Consider the following 21,721-nt stretch of genomic DNA (forward strand, 5'->3'; position numbering starts at 1 on the left):
GTAATCCTAGTCCACTTAATGAATGAAAGATAAACTGTGCTTAACTTATCAGATCGTATGTTCGAAACCAATTAAAATATGATAATCCCGACGTTATTCAAACGGGGCAAGGACTGTGTTTTTTATCGTACGGTCACAGTTTTGTACATGTATTTTATTGATAGAGAATAATATCTGCTTGCTGCGAAAAACATACATTGACATTGGAACAGTCATTTGGTGCTGGTTTTTGTTTTAGGGAGAGTTTCACGGCACTTGAAACATGCATAGGTCATATAAGTGCTGAAGATTAGAGGTGTTACTAGAGAGTAACATTCAAAGAAAAGAAGGAGAAATAAAGACGATGGATGTTTGATAGGAAAGGAGGAGCAAACCACACCAGAGCAGCAGCCAACCACCTACTTTGGTGTTGGAGGAAAGCACGACAAACAGAAAAAATAGCGAGACCATAAAGAACAAAGTAAAATGAATCAACTATCTTCAGAACAACCATTGTGTATATTATCTGGATAAACCCATTTATTGCACATTTTGCAAAGAATACACAAGGGGAGGTTTGGGGTTGCAATGACATTGGTTCTAGAGATACCACCATTCATAACGTTAACACAATAATCAAGTTTACAATAAACATGGATCGCCATTTACAAATATGTTTATTAAAAAAATAAGAAAAGACAAAAAACATAACAAAATGTTTAAAAATTGTCTTTAAAAAATCCAACCACAGAAACAAACGACACTCTGACTGCTTCACAATAGCAGTGATACTCGAATCCCTTGTGAATAACTTTATTCATGACAGCTGCAAATTGCAACTGGATGTTAAAGAGTTTTACACTCCCATCGACACAATTTTGATCACTTGGGAGTCTGGCTGCTTTGATCCTGCTTGAAAGGGCCAACTCAACCAAGTCGGATGCAACGTTTCAATAAGCAGATGAAGGTACTCAAATTTCTTAAAAACCCACCGGAGAATTGAACTCACATCTCCTGCATGCTATGGCAAAGAGCTACACCACTCCACCACATCCATCAATCGCAGCACGTGCAGTATCAGCAAAGATGTTCAAAAAGATCTCTCAATAACACTTCTTACAAACATGAGTAATTGCAGATATTTTACACCTCCATCCACACAATTTTAAAACGATTTAGGAGGCAGTCTGCATCGACCCTGCCTATCAGGGCCAATCTGTTCTGAGAGGGCTACATCCAAGCAGCCAGACAGAGATACTTAGTAAATAAAATCTCCCTACATGGGGATCAAACTCATTATGACTCCCACATAGGCAAGTACCTGTGGTGATGTAATTCAATATGTTCACCAATTTTCATAGTTTTCACACCTACAATGTCGCAAAACACACACACAAACACAGTTCAACTTTTGAATGGTCTCAGTTGAGTCGATGGAAGCATAAAACATTGGTTATAATTAAGCATACACACACACACACTCACACACATGCACGGACATGCAGACACACAAACACACACACACACACACACACACACACACATACAAATTTGTATATATGTAAATGTAAATGTGCATGAATTGGAAAAACAAATTATTTAGAAAAAAAATGAGTTGATATATTTGTTTGGGAAATGAAATATGATCTGTAAACAAAATAATTCTTTCTGCATTCAATTTTGACATGTTCATTATGAAATAATGAATAGTGACCTACTGAGCTTCATGAATGGTACTTTTTTAAAAGCATTGTCCACGCCCAAAATCATAGACTCATCTTTTAGTAAGATCTAACACCTAGCTTTCTCGGATAAGGGCAAAAAATCCTGTGGACGACAAAGATCCCTTGATGGTCCTAAAATTGATAAGAGTAGGCTTCAGCCATCACCCGGGCAAAATTCAAAATTCCTACCAAACTGAAAATGTTTAATGTGTCCCGTGCACTCAAATGACCTTATGCAGTTGCAAGCACCGTAAAACACTTACCAAAGACTTCATTTTCTTTAATCATTAAAAGTGATGTGGCATTGTTGCTTGCATATATATATAACAAACCTTTCTATGACCATGCCCAGAGGTTTATCAGTTTTAATTCTCTCTGACCAAAGAATAAACACTTAACAGTTAATGCATATATATTTCAAAGGAACTCTTTCTCTGCTTTTGTTAAACAAACGGATATGACACAGAGCAACACGCAGTAGGTTGAAGTTTAAATCTCATTATCCTGATAGAAGTGGACATTTTCCCACTAATTAATGGATGGTAAATTTCTATTCAGCTCAGATTTCTGCAAGAGATTAGAGATCCAAAACAATTTGTCTTCAAAAGAACTAATTTGTGAGTAAAAGAGCATTCAACTTTTTAACACTTTGCCATCATATTTTGGGGAAAATCCAAAGAAACTGGGTGGTAAACATCGCCAATCAGCGAGATGAGGCCGTAAAGAGTTAAAAATTACACACAAAAATATAATAATTTAAAATCATGACGAGAACATTAATTTTTCAGCCCTTTCAACTTGGAGAGCCAACTGCTTTTTGGATTTTGTCTGCGATTATTTTTTTTCATGGCAAAACCCTCTCTTGGTTTTTAATTGCTTCAGAATGGAATGTAGCGTACAAAATGAGGAATGCATATACACGCAAAGTGAACAATGAAAAGAATGCGAAAATGTGTAACAAAGGGTCAAATAAACGTATGGTCAACATTTTCTGAACAAATAATAATAAAGCTGATGAACAACTCCAGACATGATGTTAACACCCAGACATACATGGAATCAGACACACTTCTAGCTTTGGGTTATCAAAACTAATACCACACATTTGATATACATTGCTGGATGGGTGGTCAGTGAATGATGTTTCAGCTAGGTGAGGACAACCAGGTACAAAATATGGAGAAAAAAAATATAACATTGAAAACAAAAGTAAAAGAATGGAGCAGACAACACTTGTGAGCCCACCAACCACCCGATGGAAAAAATGAAGCCTCATTGGACTCCATACAGACATTTTAAAATTTCAAAATACCATTTTCTTAATAAAAAACCCCAAACTAAATAATATATCATTGATTGTGATCTATGAATACACTGCTCTACTATCAGTAATATTGTCAGTATGTGTATAGGATTTTACATAACTGCATCATGTTCCACAAGTATATATATATATAGACACTTGAAATGATCTGACACAACCATTTATTTTATCAAATTTGACAACTTCAGAAATGTGACAGTTTAATAAAAAAAGAGAATTTAAATAGTCCAATATTTTCTCTATATGAAACTTTATACACGTTTACAGTAAAGTGACAGTTAACTTTAACTGATTATGAGTATGTATGCAAGAGAGAACAAAAATGGGAAGTCACATTTGAAAAAGCCTATAGGTTTTAGGCAACCTGGAGTTGTGCATATATGTAAATAGAGTAAAGTTTTATGCAGGGATGATATGTGAGGCGTCGTGGTGAAATCAGGCACTTGTCAAAATAATAAAAACAGCGAAACCATAAATTCTCTAGCCTTGAGCAATATTTTTTTTTTAAATTTTTTCCTCAACACTTTTTATGACCACGTAAAAACACGTTTCTGTGAGAATTTTTACTGAAAAACGATGATCACAGGCACCAAAATGCAAATCTGCAGTTTACAAAGACACTCAAGCTTTGGAAGTAACCAAACTTTGATGATCATTTTCTTGCTAATTTTACCTCTGAGACTAGGCAACCCACATCACCTTCGATCGAAAATATATCGATTTCTGTTCAAGATAGATGAGTATTTTCTTTATCAAAAGCAAAACGAATGAACACGCTTGAGGGTGTTACCAATAACCTCATATGCCCAAAAATTGACAGGCGCCTGATTCCACCGCGTCGTGACACATTATATGATTTAAACACAAATTTCCACAAGTCATCCTCTCCTTTCCTGCTATTGCTATCGTTCCCAAATGTATAATACTAGAAAGTTTTTATCAACTGATGATGTACGTAATTGTTAATATCTAAAGCCCTATCATCAGGATTGAGATCTTTTAAGAGGCTGGCTGCTTTGACCCTGACTGTCAGGCCTATCCTGGGTTGAGAGGGGTACAATGTCTCAGCAAACAGATGGATATACTTTATATTCAAAAAACCTCCCCACATGGGAATCAAACTCACATCTTCTGCACATGAACGGTGAAGTGCTTTACTACTAAACACTAGGTGCTGATATCTAGAGATGAGAACATGTCATCAATGAACCAAAGGAGCATCAAGAATCTGTAGTGTTGTTGCTGAAATGCACTGTTCAGAAATACAGGCGGGCACAGATAACACAAACTAGGAAAACTTGAAATCACTGATAGCTTGTGCAATTTGTCATTCCCTGACTGATAGCTCTTTAATATCTAGTTATATGTTTACCCGAATTATGGATGTGTCAAACACATTTGTCAATCCTTAACGTGTTTGTGTTCTCCAAGCCCGACTGTACCTGTTTTGGCAGGTTAACTTAACTAATCAATCTCTTTCCACGAGGACAACAAGGGACAAATACCTTATTGCCAATGTCATTCCTGACGCTGAGGTTATGGTTTTGGTAACTTGGAAAAGTGGTTTGACAAGAACAAAGTTCTGTGCTAACATGAAAATGAAATTGAACAATAATAAAACAAAACAAGATATTTTCAAAAACATATTAAAGTCAGTACCCTGCTAAATATGACAGAAATATCTTTTAGGCAATATTCACAGAACACAAAAAGAGACATTGTAAACATTAGAACAAGATACCATTTTACTTGCAGTTTAGAGAATTAATTAAGAACAGCATTTTGTCTGCAAATATGAATCAACTGTGATCGCTGTTTAATACTGAAAAAAAAAAAAGTGAGGAAGAAATAAACAAATTATTCATGGGCGCACATGATCGACAAACTTGGCCAAAAGAAATTTCCTTCATCCCTCACAAAAACCTTTACTTTAAACTTGACATCATAAAGATATATCTTGTTGTCTGCCTTCAAATTAACCTAAACATTTTGTTTTAAATAAGTTTTATGGCACAATTAGGTCATATAAGTGCCAAAGATTAGAGACGCTACAAGAGAGTAGCAAACACAACCAGAAGGAGGATAGATAATGACAAAAGATTTCTGACTGAAAAGAAGGATCAAACCACACTAGCGCACCCATCAACCACCAACTAATCTAAACAGTGTAAAAGAGTATCAGAAATTAAAACTATCAATTATTAACTTCAGAAAATAAAGGTCGGTTGAACTTAGAGCTCCACTAAGCATTTCAATACTGAAGTAAGCCATTTATACATTATTGCTGTCACTAAATCAAATTATTGCAGAACTGCACACAAACTGAGAGACAGAAACAAGATTTGTGACAAATTTGATGACTGAAAAATGAGAACATACTATTATGATGTCTTTGAAAAAATTATTACACAAATCACGGTGGGAACATTTAATGTTGGTTGAATTTTCAAAAAGTCCCTCAATATATTTCATGACGATATCATAATTATCGAATGAAGAAAGAGCAATACCAATATTTTTTTTACCAACCCTGTTATGGCAGTAATGTATGGTGAAACAAAGGTACTCTCTTCACTGCAACAACAATGTCACTTGAAAACATTTTTTACAATGGAGGATGAAATATGTATTATTGCTTGAGACAATATCATAAACTGGCACAGTAAGAGACAAGAGAAAACATGAGGAACATGGCACTGGAAGAACACAGCTAGATCTACAACAATCGATGTAGTAATTCATGGGAGCCTCCTGAAGATACACTTTGACTTTCTCCAATTTTATTACACAAAGTAAAGATCTTCATGTTATACAAAACTACTGTCGGAACTTATTTGTTACCGATACATTTGTTCAGTCCAGCAAATATCTAAGAAATCAGCTTTATGAGAATAATACACTATAAGGACATATGATACAAGATGACTATCAAACACAATTACTGGATCCCAACCAGGGTACGTTCTCAATTCATCTGTTGTTCCTTTGAGTAGCTACCTTCAAATCTCTATGTATATATGACTAGATTTGGTTTGATTTCTATTTACTGCCACTGTCAAGACATTGAAGTTATTCAGAAGCAGGACATTCCATCTTTTTGCAATTTTGATACAATCCCTCCACGTGTGTGATGTGCTTTGAGGCTCCTCAAACCACGGAAGTCTAACAAGAAAGTTCCTTTAGTTATTTGAACCAGGTTTGTCCACATCAAAATACCCGTATATCTCAGTACAAGATTTGCTGAAGGGGCGGTGATACACTTTCAGATTCTTTTAAAGGTTTAGCTGACGAGATGAACATTTGTGTAATACAGTACAAATATAAAAAAGCAGCAATTCTAAAGAATTTTACAAACACCTTCAAACAACAGACAGTTTCATGCTGGCTGAATGTGTTATGGTTTGAATTAAGCTTTGATTTTTTAGTTTTGTTTATATATGAGCAGTTACTTCACAGAATGAACATTACGGCCATGAAGGATGAAAGTGGAGCTGAAGATTAATTAAAAGCAAGGAATACAAAGGAGAAACTACAAATATTCCATTCAGCTTCCACGAGGTATTTGCTCCTTAATTTACAACTAACTCTTTTTACATTTCCTTTCATCATCTCTTGACTAAAAAGATACTATTATCACGATCTTTTCAAACAACCAGGCCATTTTTCAGGTACCCATTATCAAACTTTTTGTAGTAAACTTGTCATTCCTGATAGCCTGGTATTACAGACGTAAAGCCATCCATATATCTCCACATATTCCATATCCAAAAGTTAAACACTGTACACCTGAAATGTTCTTTTAACTGAAGAAAACTCAGTAAAGAACATGCTGTTACATTGGTCATAAGTTTTGCAAAATGCAAAATGTGACAAGGCTCTACTTCAATGTCTGCTTTTCTATGAGTAGCTCTTTATTCTCAAAGATTCTTAAGTGATTCAGCATCACAGCAACACACTACCACAAGATCAGAAGAAGTCCCAACACAAAAGATCAGACTTCCCCCTCCCCCTTCTCCACCCACCTCACTTCAGCCTCTCAAGTAATATGATTGCGCTCAACCAGATTAAAAAGTTCTATGAGATTGTGAACTTCCCTACATCCCTATATTTCAGACCCAACTTTCTCTACATGTCCATTCCACCCTCATGAAACAACTGTAAACGATGAACAGTATAAAACAATAAAATACAACTACAGCAAAAGTATCAGTGACAACCAGTAATTACCTTGCCTTATGGTTTACATGATAGTAACTGTGCTATCAATTTTAATAATGTAAAGAAAATTTATAAACAAAAACGGACACTGTTTATATTGCCCTTATAATAACCAGGGAAGAATAGTCCTTCCTCATCAACAAAGACATAAGCCAGGCACTTGACCATTCCATGACTGATGAAAACAGCTCAAGAAATATTTCAGCCAACTCTGTGATGTCAAAACAAAGAGTAAAAATTTTGTCGGAAGCAAGAGCCATAATATCAACAGCAGAAGTTAAATCAAATCTTCATGCATTCAAAAAAAAAAAAAGAAAAAAAAAGAGAATTCAGAACATAACTCATATATATATAGATAAACAGTTGTTTTGTCAGACAAGTAAGGAGTGAGATCAGGCTGAAACACATTTATGTAAGTACACAGTAGATTCAGTTTGCAATGACTAAAAGAACTTTGTACTTCTTACTCAATGCAAGACCACTATTACCCTTTGAATAAGTAGAAAGCAGATTCCGCTTGCAATAAATTAAAGACCTAAGAACTTCTTGGTCAAGAGTCAACACAAGACCTCTGATCCCTTTGAGTAGTAAGCAAACAAACACTTTCAACAATTTACAATTGGAAAAGTGCGTACAAAAAAAAGAAAAGAAATCCATCAGGCTTCTGACCTTATTTCCCAACTTCTTTGCCTACACCTTGATTTTCTGTTTGAAACAATAAAATAATAGGTTGGTTCACTTTTCTTCTATTCAGCTGGCCTTTCTTGAAAGTGTTTTTATTTCAGTTTCAAAAAATAACTACTGATGCTTGCTTCATTCTCAGAAACATCTTATGTTCCTTACAAACCGATTATGTTGTTCACTCAATTCATAGTAACAAAACCAAACTGCTACTTCTTGAGTTCTTAACAAACATACAAATATTGTTGCTTTTTAAAAATTACTAACATAAACAAGATGCATTCTTAGAAACATTATTACATTGCCATTTATCATATTCTAAATCACATAGCTTTCTGGTTTATTCTCATTGAGGCAAAGCTTTCAATCTTTTCAAAAACAAAGTATAACTTCAGGGTTGTACTGCACTCGACTTCAATCTCACATATAAAAGACTGTCTGTTTACTTACAAAGCACAGGAACAAATCTGTAAATAACACACTGAAATTCCAGCAGTCACGTTTCTCTCAAAAGAAACATGGCACATTTTTGTGGTTGCTAATGAAAACCATTAGAATACAGTATAAATTGCTATAATAATTTGGTTTTTCACAAATGTTGCCAATTACAGTGGATGGTATACAATATACAGTCAGATCAAGAAGCCAACAAAATAGTTCTCACCATTACAAAATAATTCCAGCAATGACAAAACTGTGACAAAACCAAACAGGTCTGGGTTTTGAACAATGTTCTTCTTCTTCTCCTTCAGCAACCCTTCAACAGTAAAAGTAAAATTCAACCCCTCGTGTCTTTGCACATCTCGACGATTACAGCATGCTGTTTCCCAATCCGGTAAGACATCGCAGCAATGCAACGTTGACTTCCATGCCCAAAAATGTCACTCAATGCTTCCCACCAGCTCAAGCAAATCGATAGGTGGGTGGGTGGAGTGGGGGGGGTCCAACTTTACTTTTACGCCCTCCAATTGTATTATAATCCAAATACCTTCCACAAGGATATAAAAATTTAACTGCATAACACAAAACAGTCTTTTAGGCCATGAGTCTAATGACGCCATTGTCTGCACCCAGCAAAAGAGCCTTGTTCAGTGGTAGCACCGACATGTAGGTGAGGACACCTTTGAATGCTGCAGATCGAAGTTTGGAACTGGCAAAAGGCGTCTGAAAAAGATTGTCATGTCATAAAAAAAGTGAGGTTAATAAAACAAAATCATGAAATGACATCTGTTTCAGAACTGACACAAAAAAATGAAGAAGTAAATTGAACCACCCCCCCCCCCCCCCCAATATATGTAAATTGATAGATACGGTAAGCCCTTGCAGAAAATAAAAAGTAAAATGAAAAAAAAAACCCCACTCCACTGACAACAACATGGTGTGGTATAGTACTGTACAGTAGGGTAATGTGTTTTTACTATTCTACAGACCAATGACAGCAGAATACCAACAACATTAAACATTAATAAATTAAGCAACTTCTCGGGTTGTGTTCCAGAGTTTAATAAGACTTAAACGTTACATGATTGTGGCTTGTGCTGCCGTTGACACCTTTGTCCTCTGTGTACTCGTTCCTCTTTCCTTGCACTCTATGGTACCAATACTAATGACTACACTTACAGTACTCGTTATGCAACACTGAAAGTGGGTACTTATAATGTTACATCATGATTACTTTACTTTACAACACAATACTACGTAGCATCTGCAGTAGAAGCAGTAGCAACAGTAGGCATCAATATTCCATAACTACAGATGAAAGAGTTTATGCCACATTGGTCTGTGTTTCATGTCCTGAGGTGATGGTGCACGTGTCTAAATACGCCAAGATGTACATCAGGATTGAGGACGTACAATAGTTATTTTCGTAAAGGTCACTTTCAAAGTATTGAATGACAAAGTAACATTTGTTACTCCTGCATTTGATATGATTTCTGGCATAATGACTTCTAAATCCCAACTCAATATGACACAAAATGTCAACTTTGGTTTGTATCTCTAACACCAAGTGGTCTACTACTGTCCCAAATTGTACAATATATCCAGTACTAAAGAACCTGACTTGGTATAGATCTTTTTTCATAAGGTTTCAATTTCCTAGAACTGCTCAAGGTATTTGATTTTGACCTACAGGAAATAATTGAAAGAGAAAGGTGAAAACAGTCATGTTTTTAAAAAAAATTCTTTTTAATTGTAATTTTTTTACACCCCCATCCATACAATTTTGATCAGTTAAGAGGCAGGCTGCTTCAATCCTACGTGTCTGGGTTATCATGGGCTGAGAAGGATACAACATGCAAGCAGAATGATGGAAATGGTCAATTAAAAACTTCCCCACTCAGGAATCATACTCGAGTCTCAGTAGCACACAAAAAAAGAGAAAGTTCACTCACGGAGTCAGAGATGGAGGCATAGACTGAGATCCTGTTGCCTGTGGTCGCACTGAGGAGTTGGTCTCTGTACAGGCTTAAGCAGTGGATTGGCTCTGACTGTTGCTTGACCGCACACACTTCTTGACCACTGTCCACATTCCATAACTTGATAGTCTGGTCAAAGGCAGAGGACAGTAGCCGGGTCTTGCTGTATGCCTTCATCTGATAGATGGACAGACCACAGATAAAAGTACATGCAACAAAATCAGTAAATAAAGTGTATTCACTGTGCCTGGCCTCAGAGAGAAAAAGACCACTTTGATACCCCTTGGTACTCACCCGTCACTTGTCAAGAAGGCCACGTCCATCCTTCAGTACCCTACTCCTTGCCACAACAGACCTCCATCTTTACGGTCTCTATTTTGATGAATTACTTCATAAAGGTGAGCACCATTGTCATATTTTCATATATTCACTGTACAATGCAGGAGGTCTTCCCTTATTTCTCTTTATCTCTACTTTGCCCTGAAGCAAGGTTGTCCTTAAGTGTATTTCTATGTGTCCATTTGCATGCACAAGGTAATTAAGGTACCCAATGAGGACAAAACAAAAAGCTGATGATTCAACATTTCAAGTACACTACAAGTGTATACAATAGATATAGGAGGGGAATGTTGTGAAGGATTTTTCTTTGAAGAAAAATGACTAAACGTTCAAAGTCCACAAACTAAACATCATGACTTTCAAAAGACGATGTACTGACCCCGGTAGTAAGAGCAAAATAAAAGGACGTGGTCGAAAAGAAAAAGAAGGAAACAAAACACTTAAGTAGTATAAACCAAATGTACAGGAGCAAATACACAATGAATTACAATGTCACTCTGCTTACCACTAATGGGGTTGTACCTCTGGTTCACACGTAATATGGATCTACAGACAAATTTATGCCCTCCTCAAAAAAAACAACAACAACCCAAAAACCAGACTTAAATCACCATAGTCACATCATCTATACACACAATCTGCACATACCTGTAAGATCTCCCCATCATGAGCCTTCCAGAAGTTGAGCAGAATCCCACTGTTGATGTCCAAAATGTAGATGTAGCCCGTGGAGAAACCGACGGCGATCCAGGAACTGTTCGGGCTGACCACCACACAGCGTATCAGACCTGGGCAGGTAAAACACATGCGTCATTTATAGAAGTTTATTTAGAGCAGGGTAAATTGCTCTGGTCATCTATAGAAGGTCATTTACAGAAGTTCTTTACACTCAGGTAAAATACTCAAGTAATTTATAGAAGATCATTTATATAAGTTCTTTATAGCCTGGTAAAATAATACCAAAATCATTATAGAGGGTCATTTACAGAAGTTCTTTACAGTCAAATATAATACTCAAGTCATTTGAAGAAGATCATTTACAGAAGTTCTTTACAGTCAGGTAAAATAGTCAAGTTATTTGTAGAAGATCATTTACAGAAGTTTTTTTACAGTCTGGCAAAATACTCAAATCATTTATAGAAGATCATTTATAGAAAAAAACACACGCTTATACAGAAGATTGTTTTATAGAGGGAAAAACACTCAGGTCATTTACAGAATAGCAAAGCATTCAGGTCATTTATAAGTGGGCGGAATGTCCATGTTTCTCTTAAAGGGCAATACCCTCAGGTCATTTAGACCCTCAGGTCATTTGGAGACAAATAAAACGCAAAATGCTCATTCACATCATTTACAGAAGGGCAAACACTCTGGTCATTTACACAACTCTCAGGTCGTTTACAAAATGCTCATGTAAGAACAGAATGTTCAGGTCATTTACAAATTGCTCTGGCCATATACACAAGGGAAAAACACTTTCATAATGCTCAGGTGATTTATAGAAAGGTAAAATATTCAGGTTACTTTTATAGAAAGTGAAGAATCCAGGACTTTCTTATTTTCTTAACAAGCGCCATGTCTCATTTGGTATTTTTTTAGTTGGCCGAAGGTCTGATCAACAATACACCGTTGACAAACATTTTTTTCCAAAGATGGCTCTGAAGTATAATCAGAAACAAGCCATAACCTACTTTGATGTAACAAGACAGCATGCAGTTTACCTGTGTTTCCCACAGAGCAACGGAAGCCATGTGTGTACTTGGACGTCCTCATGTCAAGAAACCTGTGCAAATATCTTAAAATCAATAGAAAAAAACAAAAACCCAACAACTTTGGGCTACATCTTCATCGATTCTTCAATTGTTATTTTACTCAGAGTTGAAGAAAGGTTCATAAACAAAACATGGTGGAGAACAAATGGTAAGGTTATTGGGCTCGTCACTCAAATATCATGAGTTCAAATCCCAGAGAGCCCCGTCATATTATCTTTGGGAAAGGAACTTTACACAAATTTGCCTCCCTTCACCCAAGAGGGAAAAGGTATCTAACTTAATCATCTGCTTGCTCCATATGCTTCCTGGGGAAGCCGAGAATGTTTCAGAGTCTTCTAGGGTCTCCTGGTGCAATAATAACTGTCAATTGTACAGAGCGTGTTAACCGACATGGATATGCACAATATAAATGCAATAACTAATCCTAATCATAATTATGACATCATGAAAAAAAACCTCCAGACAAACAAAATTGTTAATGTTTCTTTTTCATAGTACCCTGTGTGTTTTTGTTTTAGTAAGGTTTTAGGGCGCTCACAACTACAAAAGGTCATATGAGTGCCAAGGGGTGGATGTCAACAGAGAAGTCCTAACGGGGAATCAGGCTTACTCTGCTCACCTCTCTAGCCTCAACAGCACAAAGTCTGCTTCGACTATCAAGGCACCCCAGAAATAGCAGTTCACAAGAGAGAAACAAACATACAAAAGAAATAGAGGAAAATGACAACAGTAAAGATGAAGAAAGAAAAAGCAGCAGCTCCCCTATGTTGTTCCGGCACAGTATGAGCATGACAATGATAAGTCAGCCCATTTACAATTCTACTGTACATAAGAACATGTTAAAGTCCCTTCTTTGGTCATAGTACCCTGAATCGGTACAGTGGCTGTGAAACTGAAATAAAACTGAAAATATGAAAGACTTCAGGCTTACAGTAAAAGTGGCACTAACACAGAGAAAAACAAACTACTATACTGATTTTAGACTTCAAAGCTTAAGAGTCAAGAAAGATGGTAGAAACCTGTCTGGCTGTACAACAGAAGTCAAAAATAGGAGTTTGCACTGCTAAACATGGTACTTGGCAAATTAAACTCTCATTCAATGTGCGACAAAATAAATTGTCATTGAATGTTGGGCAGAGAGTTTCAACGCGTAAGAAAAATGTTCATAGTTCATAGCACAAAATAAGGATGCATGTTCATAGGTAATAAAGAAACACCGTTACCTCAGAGTGGCTTCAGTGGTTGCCATAGCAACAAGTGAAGACGGAGCTGGTAGAGCAGTAAGGGCGACGACTGGAGCATACTTGGGCGACTCTAGCTGACTGACTGAGACTCCAGTGTAAGGGTCCCAGACCTAGCGTAGGAAAACACAGTACAGTTTAGTCACTAAGACAGCTGGCTGGATGGTCAAACAGATAGTATGCAGACATTCCCCCCCCCTACCCCACCCCTCACCTTTATTTTACAATGATTCCTTAAGTTATGGTATGGATCTGAGGCCCTTTCTGGAAATGTGATGAAAAATGCGGAACTTCCTAATGGATACTGTTCATTGGTTGGGGTGATTGTCTGATAAATCTATCATTCAAGTGCCTCTTCAGAGCAAATGATGAGTTTCCCATGAGTTTATGACAAACATTTCCTCCTCTTCTTCCTCCTACCACTACTACTACAAAATGGCTTTTGTGTCCTCCTCCACCATCTCCTACTACTACTTATTGTCTCATTATAATAACAACAAAGATAATACTAATGAAAATGATTTGTTGATGATAATAATGATAATAATAAAAAAGATAAAAATAATCATAACAGTCTGATGAAGAATTAGATTGTTTTCTTTACTCTCGTAGATCTTTTCTCTCTGATACTTCAATAATTCATGGTGTCACAGCACTGGACTATTTTTAGCCCTCACTTCCCTCTAGTCCAGGTAATACAGGAGTCCTTGACTCTTCAGGCCCAGCTAATACTGATTAGGTCTGCAATTTTTTGTATTCATTAAAAAAAAAATTCCATACTGCTTTAAAAATAAAAGTTTTAGTACTAATATGAAGAATATTTTTCAGAGAAAGTTAAACAGAATATTGTAAAATAAACAATTGGGTTTCAGATGGGTGATGTTCTGTCAGGGAAATGTAAGAGACTGGGGCCAGCAGAACAAAAACTTGTGAAGGAAATATACGTGAGTTGAGCTGTAAGGGGTAAAAGAGAGTACCCGGTACCATAGAAAAATCATCAAAATAAAGTTAGTTTTCAACTTTAAAGTGTTATGTTCTCTAAAACTGAAAATATTATAACTTTGTGCGGTTTAAGTTCAAGGTTATTTGTATTAAAACAAACTGATGGCGCTCATATGACCTTATGCAGTTGCGAGCGCTGTAAAACCTCTACTAAAACAAAAATTTATTGTCTTACGTGTACTGTGCTATCACAAGAAGCCACCAGCCTCATGCTCTCCACATACGCCACAGAGAACACTGACTTCTTGTGTCTTGAGTAACAGAACTGACTGGTCTGCCTGCGACAATTTAGAACAAAAAGACACCAAGTTATTGCTAATAGTCTAACTCAGAAAAAAAAAAAAAATTTGGGGAGGGGAGAGTCAGTGCACAACAAAATAGAGAGAGTGCATTTCATTTCAAAGACTGTCCAAGCTTGCAAATAAATGAAAAGAAAAGGCCCTGAAAAGTCCTCCCAACAAAATTCATGCAGTTTTTAAAAAGTTAAAGATTAAAAACAGTAACCATTATCATCAGTCATAATAAAATCAATAATGCAACAAAATATGACATAACATAACAATTAACCCTATCTGTACGCTCTGAGGTAATTTTGTACCTCCAGGGTTGTATTCTTCACATTTTAGAATGCTTCTAGTACGAAGATCTCTGAAACTTTCAGTATTTCTCAAAAAATCATTTTGACGGACTGCTATGCAAAGCGTACGGATCGGATTAATGAGTAAATTTCCTCTTTGAAAAGTAGTGGCACAGAGATCCCCACGTCGTACTGATACAAGAGTAAAACACGACATACGGATATGGTTAACAATGTATCAAAACCAAACAAAACCAAACACAAACACTATTAGAGCTAAATCAAATCATTTTCCTTAATCCATCTCCTCTTCACTCTGAATCAGATGATCTTGAGGGTGAAAGACTGGCAACAGAAAACCCAGAGTGTTCTCTTACTTTTTCAAACCATCCCTGCTTGCAAACATAATTATCAAGAGAGCGACATATATCGACACAAAATCAGGCTGACTAAAGCTGCCCTGTTTTCAAAATATTAAAGACAAGATGCAAAAAATAAGTTCAACAAGAAACCCACGTCATCTCTTCAACTGACTGAATTGCCTTAGATTTAGAAGATATTTAACATTAAAAATCAATTCACAAAAACTCCAAAGGGAGTGACCACTTACTTTCTCGAACCGTCCCCGCAGCAGTTGATGGACCACAACCTGACCGTCTTGTCTTTGCTGGCAGAGATGAAGCAGTTCTCCGTGTCCATCGTGTAGATTGAGCGGATGCTGCTCGTATGACCTGGCCAGATGACGTGGTGCAATAGTAATAACAACGATCAAAATAATAATCATAACAGTAAATAAAAATATCAATTAAAAGAGTATTTACAATAATAATAATAATAAAAAGGAAAAATAATGATATAGCCATCTCCGCCCACTCTCTCTCTCTCTCTCTCTCTCTCTCCCCACCCTCTCTTTCTCACATTCCTTCTCTCTCTCTTCTTCTTCTATCCCTCCCCCCAATCCCCAAATCCCCCTCCTTTTCTCCCACAGGAATCATCCAGATTAAGAGAAAGTTTAAAATAATAACAAAGCAAAAGAAAAGAGGAGAAAAAATAAAGTCATCAGCAACAGAATAAAACAAAACATAAAATTCATCAAAAGAGATGTTGTCTAACCTGTGTACGTCTGCAGTTCAATCTGCATGAAGTTGAACATTGTGTCTCTTTCATGTAACCCTGTGAAAAGAGAATTAGACAAAGAGTTTTTAAAATAGCTAGCTTCAATTTTAAGAAATTATCTTGCATACATATATGAAATTAATTTCTATTTTGACAGCTTGTTTCATTTGAGGGGGAAAAAATTAGAACAAACACAAATTAAAGTTTAGAACAACCCTAACTAAAGTGATCTCATTTTTCAAATTCTTCTTCCTCTTTAATTCTTTGTTGCAAATGAAACTTGATTTTAAAAGCAATTCTGAAATCTTCCAAAAAAAAGATAAGTCTTGCCACAAACTATGAATAGACACACGAGTCACGTTCTAAGAGTCCTCTCATCCAAATGCCTACAAAAAAGCAATGAAATTTGGGCCTCAGAGTGATGTAAAAATAAATCTATACCAAAGGCAAAGGTCTTACTGGCAGTAACTGTAAACTTTACTAGTCGCTTTCTACCATAATTGAAACTAGTGCTACAGGTGGGTTTGAGTTCAAAACATTAGAAACTGTGATTCTCCTTAACATTAACTGAGACAAATAGCATACTATTCTTCTGTGTTTTGCTTCAGTAAGGACGACCTTAAAAAGTTTGTACTAGTTGTCCAGTTCAGTACCATAACCAACCTGCCATCATGCTAGGTACTCAACAACTTTCCATTATAACCACTGAACAGAGGAAAAATGAAATAATCAGGATGACGGTAGCAAGGAAACTTCCTTACCAAGTTCTCGCTCCCAGTAGGCTAACCAATTTCCACGCAAATGTCGCGCCTGGTTTTGTTCCATTTCCGACCTGTTAGAAAAAAACAAGCCAAAAAATACAAAGACCATGTAAAAGAATGAACTACAGAAAAGTTCTAAAGCATATTGCATGAGTTTGAAATATAAGAATTAAAATTTAGTACAAAAGTATTGAAGGTGCCATGACATCCTAATAAACCTTGAGCAAGAACAGCTAAAAACAAAATAACATAAGACAACGGGAAATGTCAGCTACATCAAACAGTATCTGAAGGAGGGCAAACAGGCAAACAGTAATACGATGAAATGAGAGGTTCACTGAATTTCTCATTTAAAAAATGGACAGTGCAAAACTAAATAAAATAAAGTCACTTCCAAGTTTTAAAGAGTTTCTGAGACAAAACAAAAGAGGTACAAAAAAAAAAGCAACTCACGATCTGAGGTCCTCCAGGTGAATGGAAAGTATCCCAGAGTGCTTGTAGCCACGACCAAACTGACCGACCTCCGGCTGAGTTGGGGTGCTGGCAGGTGTCTCATTCAGCTGGATCCTGTTGCCAACTACAGCTACGTTTTTCCCGATGCCGCTGACAACCCCTTTATCATCCAACGGGGACTGCAGGTCATCTGTGAAAAAGTAACAAGCTTTTAGTTGTTGTCCTTTGTTTGTTAAGGTAACAGTCTGAGCTGGATCAAGAGTAAAGAAAAGCACGTCCACACAATGATGGTAATTTAGTACAAGGGGAAAAAGTCAGACAAGACAGACAGAAGTAACTAACAGAAAGAAAAATGGTGGTGGCACCCTGTAACTTGACATGGCCATAAGGGTACCCCAAAAAAGCCCCAATAAAGCATGCAAAAAAGCTCCCATTTCAACATTGTGCAGTTATTTAAGAGGCAAGACCTCTGAATTCAAACCTGTCTCATTTCAGCAAAATTGTGTAATTTGGCATTTGTCAGAGCCTTGCATCCAGCCACTGATGTGTGCAAGTAAAAGGATAAACATTTCACTAGAGGGAAATGATTACCTGAGGAGATTAAAAGGTAATGATGATAGCATGATAGCAGTGAAAAAATGTATTTTCTTATCCACTTTGGCAATGAAATTCATTTAAAAACTACACACAGTTTGTCCCACTCACCCTCCTCCTTACTTTCTCTCTCGTTTTGAAACCTTTTCCTCGACAACTCAATCACTCACTCAAAAATGTGTATAATATAAAAAACAAACGAAATACCTTTCAAATTCACAAAGCTACCTCTAAGAGACAGCAAACATGTTTATCAATACAATAATCTTAACTGCACTGACTGAGACAAAATGACAAATATGTGAGAAAATAATCACTTTTAACAGTGGCACTCTCTGAGGCTGTTGTTGTTGGTGTGAGATCCTCCATCGCGGGGCAGCCAGAATCAGTCTCTCTGTCGTGCTGTGAGCAGAGCTGCCTGATCAGGTCATCGTTGTGTAGGTGTTCCTCCATGTGGATGCTGGGACAAGACGAACAGGATTTTGTTAAGTAGGAGAAATAGTGAACATTAAATTTTGTTTGAAAGATGTCAAGACAAAGGGGGTTTTCTTAACACTTTCCCTACTGCGAGGTGGCCCTGCTAGACCGAGATCCGCAAAATACGCCTCGAGTGGCTCGCTATCTATTCCAATCCAGTAATGAAAGGACACGAAATTCTCGGCCGATTCACGTTTTCAAAATAATAGAATAGACTTCCTGTTAGCAGGTACGAAAGAAAATATAGCACTGAGAGACAATTTTTAGTCATGTCAGGGCTTTTTTTTTATCCCCTTCGAAACGTGAAAAAGAGAAAAAAGCGCTCCCCTGACTTCAGTATATGTCTCATATTTTCACTTCTATATTAGGTACACATACATAACTTTCAGTATTTCTTTGCATTACATGAATCAACCTACCTGGGAAGTTTGAATGATGCTGTTGTTGTACATTTTTAGATATGACCTCTCAAAGCTGGAAAATTGTTGATTTCATATGACACCTTCGATAATGCATAATAATCACTTTTAGAAACCCCAAACTAATATAATTGGATTAAATCTTCAATATTGTATCACCATCTGATAGATTATTTTTTAACCTTCAGTTAGATGTCCAAATGATGTGGTTTGTGTGTGTTTAGTTGGATGTTTTGACATTTTCCTTTGGTGGGGTAGGGGAGTAAAAATAGGTCAGGGAAAAGCCCTGGGCCAGTGGTGGATTTTGGCCTGGTAGGAAAAGAGTTAAACAAGAGTTATTGAAAACTCAAGACAAAAGGGGTTTTGTTAAGCAAGAGTTACTGAAAACATTAAATTTAGTTTGAAAGATGTCAAGACATCGGGGGTTTTGTTAAGCAAGAGTTACTGAAAACATTAAATTTAGTTTGAAAGATGTCAAGACAAAGGGGGTTTTGTTAAGCAAGAGTTACTGAAAACATTAAATTTAGTTTGAAAGATGTCAAGACATCGGGGGTTTTGTTAAGCAAGAGTTACTGAAAACATTAAATTTAGTTTGAAAGATGTCAAGACAAAGGGGGTTTTGTTAAGCAAGAGTTACTGAAAACATTAAATTTAGTTTGAAAGATGTCAAGACAAAGGGGGTTTTGTTAAGCAAGAGTTACTGAAAACATTAAATTTAGTTTGAAAGATGTCAAGACAAAGGGGGTTTTGTTAAGCAAGAGTTACTGAAAACATTAAATTTAGTTTGAAAGATGTCAAGACAAAGGGGGTTTTGTTAAGCAAGAGTTACTGAAAACATTAAATTTAGTTTGAAAGATGTCAACATTCAAGAATACTTTTTACGCAAGAAACAGAGCCACAGCATTGAGGTAAGTTTTCAATAGATAATTATTTGGGAAACAAAAACTCACATGACGGGACAGCAGATACACAGTGAATCAACAGTTGCGAAAAGAATAAGAACAGCAACAAAAGGGAACGTGATGAGCTCACAATTAAATAAGCGCAGCTACTCTAGTAGCGGTAAATCAGGGGCACATAATAATAAATATTCGTACTACATAATAAAACAAAGTACGTTCTCACTCTCAATCACATATTATGGTCAGCTTGATGTGAGAAACAAATTATATCTTTATGCCAAACAAACCATGGCCTTTCAAAAGAAAATAACAACACTCTTATCATCATACTGTGTATACAAAAATTCAAGACAGTATAAAAGCAGGAAGCAATGTTGCAACTTAATGAAACTACACATACCTGCCAAAAATTCTGCACAGAGGAATATAACAAGCTTGAGCCAGCTCCGGGCAGAAAACACACTTCAGCTCTTTCCGATTTTTTTCTGAACTGCTCACTTGACTCTTCGAGTCCACATAATCTTCTGTCGGAAGGAAAAACAACTATATCATTCAGTTCTGACCTGCCTGAGTTGCTTTAGTTCGAAGCCAGACTTCTATGTCTTGTTCCCATCTTCTGTTAGATCACTTCCTTTTATTCTTGCCTTCTACTTTGTAGAACTAGCAGGCACAAATATCTAAGTAATATTTCCTTATAGAACGATCTCGGCATGCTTTTCTGTCTTCACAGTCCCCAAAACAGACATTTGTGGTGTAGTGATTAGGCACTTTATTATCACACACAGAAGACCCGAGTTCTATTTCCTCAAACAAATAATTTTAATCGAGTATCTCAATCTTTCTATTGGGACGTTGCATCCCTCTCGGTCCAGGTTGACCCTGACAGGCAGAGTAAAAACCCACTACCTAAATGATCTAAATCGTGTTGATAGAGTAAAACATCTACATTTTTGTCTAAGTGGTCCCTATGAGCTCTGACTTTGAAATAGCCGGGGCCTAGCAAGTTGTTAAACTCTTGTGTAATGGAAGAGAAGCAAAATTACCACAAACCAAGACAGTTGATACCCAAAGTCCCATAAAAAGTGTGGTGTAAGTGAACCTTTAGACATGTAAAGTGAATGCACCTTTAGAATAGAACATGTAGAGTGAACGCACCTTTAGAATAGTCATTGTAACATAGGCCTAACAGACATATCATGTGACTGACACTCACGTGACTTCGGGCAAGGGCGAGAGTAAACTGACTCGCTGAAACCAAAACAAGTAACATCGGCTGATCAAGAACTAGCAGAAGACCAATAGGTGGGGCCCCACCAACATCAACTATATCTAGATCTACTACCGCAAGACTCAAGACTCAAAAAGTAAGTCATATAATATAACAAAAAGCATCTCATTAATTCCAGAGAATTATAAGTAAGTCATCTTTTTAAAGTATCTACCTTTCTCATCTATAATTCCTATTGAGCTGAGACTATGCATTTTGCTGAGACGTCTTAAGGGGGGAGACTTCAGGTTGCGTAGATCAACAGGAGATCCAATCTTGTATTGGTGGGTCAGATCATCCATTTTGATAGTCAGATATGATTCATCAGAGCCACAAAAGTCCTCCTCTGGAAGGATAGAAGGAAATTAGTGTGTCAACAATGTGTTAAATGTACATCCAAGAAAAGCAAATATTGAACGATAAATCCTCACCATTGCCTTTCTCACCCTGGATCAGGG

At 36.7% G+C, this 21,721-nt stretch overlaps 1 protein-coding gene across 1 annotated transcript in view; it reads right to left on the reverse strand.

Moving 5' to 3' along the window:
• Window positions 1-8,859: 8,859 nt before the first annotated feature.
• Window positions 8,860-21,721, reverse strand: part of LOC101854358 (WD repeat-containing protein 81) — a 32,085-nt gene continuing 19,223 nt past the window's right edge. Inside the window, exons 16-28 of the mRNA XM_013086627.2 lie at window positions 21,439-21,609; window positions 20,397-20,520; window positions 18,516-18,658; window positions 17,605-17,794; window positions 17,152-17,222; window positions 16,388-16,447; window positions 15,885-16,005; window positions 14,873-14,975; window positions 13,678-13,808; window positions 12,404-12,465; window positions 11,331-11,470; window positions 10,320-10,520; window positions 8,860-9,090 (exon numbers count right to left, since the gene is read on the reverse strand). Of these exons, the coding sequence (XP_012942081.1) occupies window positions 8,962-9,090; window positions 10,320-10,520; window positions 11,331-11,470; window positions 12,404-12,465; window positions 13,678-13,808; window positions 14,873-14,975; window positions 15,885-16,005; window positions 16,388-16,447; window positions 17,152-17,222; window positions 17,605-17,794; window positions 18,516-18,658; window positions 20,397-20,520; window positions 21,439-21,609 (1,646 nt within the window). The 3' untranslated portion in view covers window positions 8,860-8,961. The remainder of the gene's footprint in view (window positions 9,091-10,319; window positions 10,521-11,330; window positions 11,471-12,403; window positions 12,466-13,677; window positions 13,809-14,872; window positions 14,976-15,884; window positions 16,006-16,387; window positions 16,448-17,151; window positions 17,223-17,604; window positions 17,795-18,515; window positions 18,659-20,396; window positions 20,521-21,438; window positions 21,610-21,721) is intronic.

Source organism: Aplysia californica, unplaced genomic scaffold, assembly GCF_000002075.1.
Source record: "Aplysia californica isolate F4 #8 unplaced genomic scaffold, AplCal3.0 scaffold00486, whole genome shotgun sequence".
NCBI classification, from domain to species: Eukaryota; Metazoa; Mollusca; class Gastropoda; order Aplysiida; family Aplysiidae; genus Aplysia; species Aplysia californica.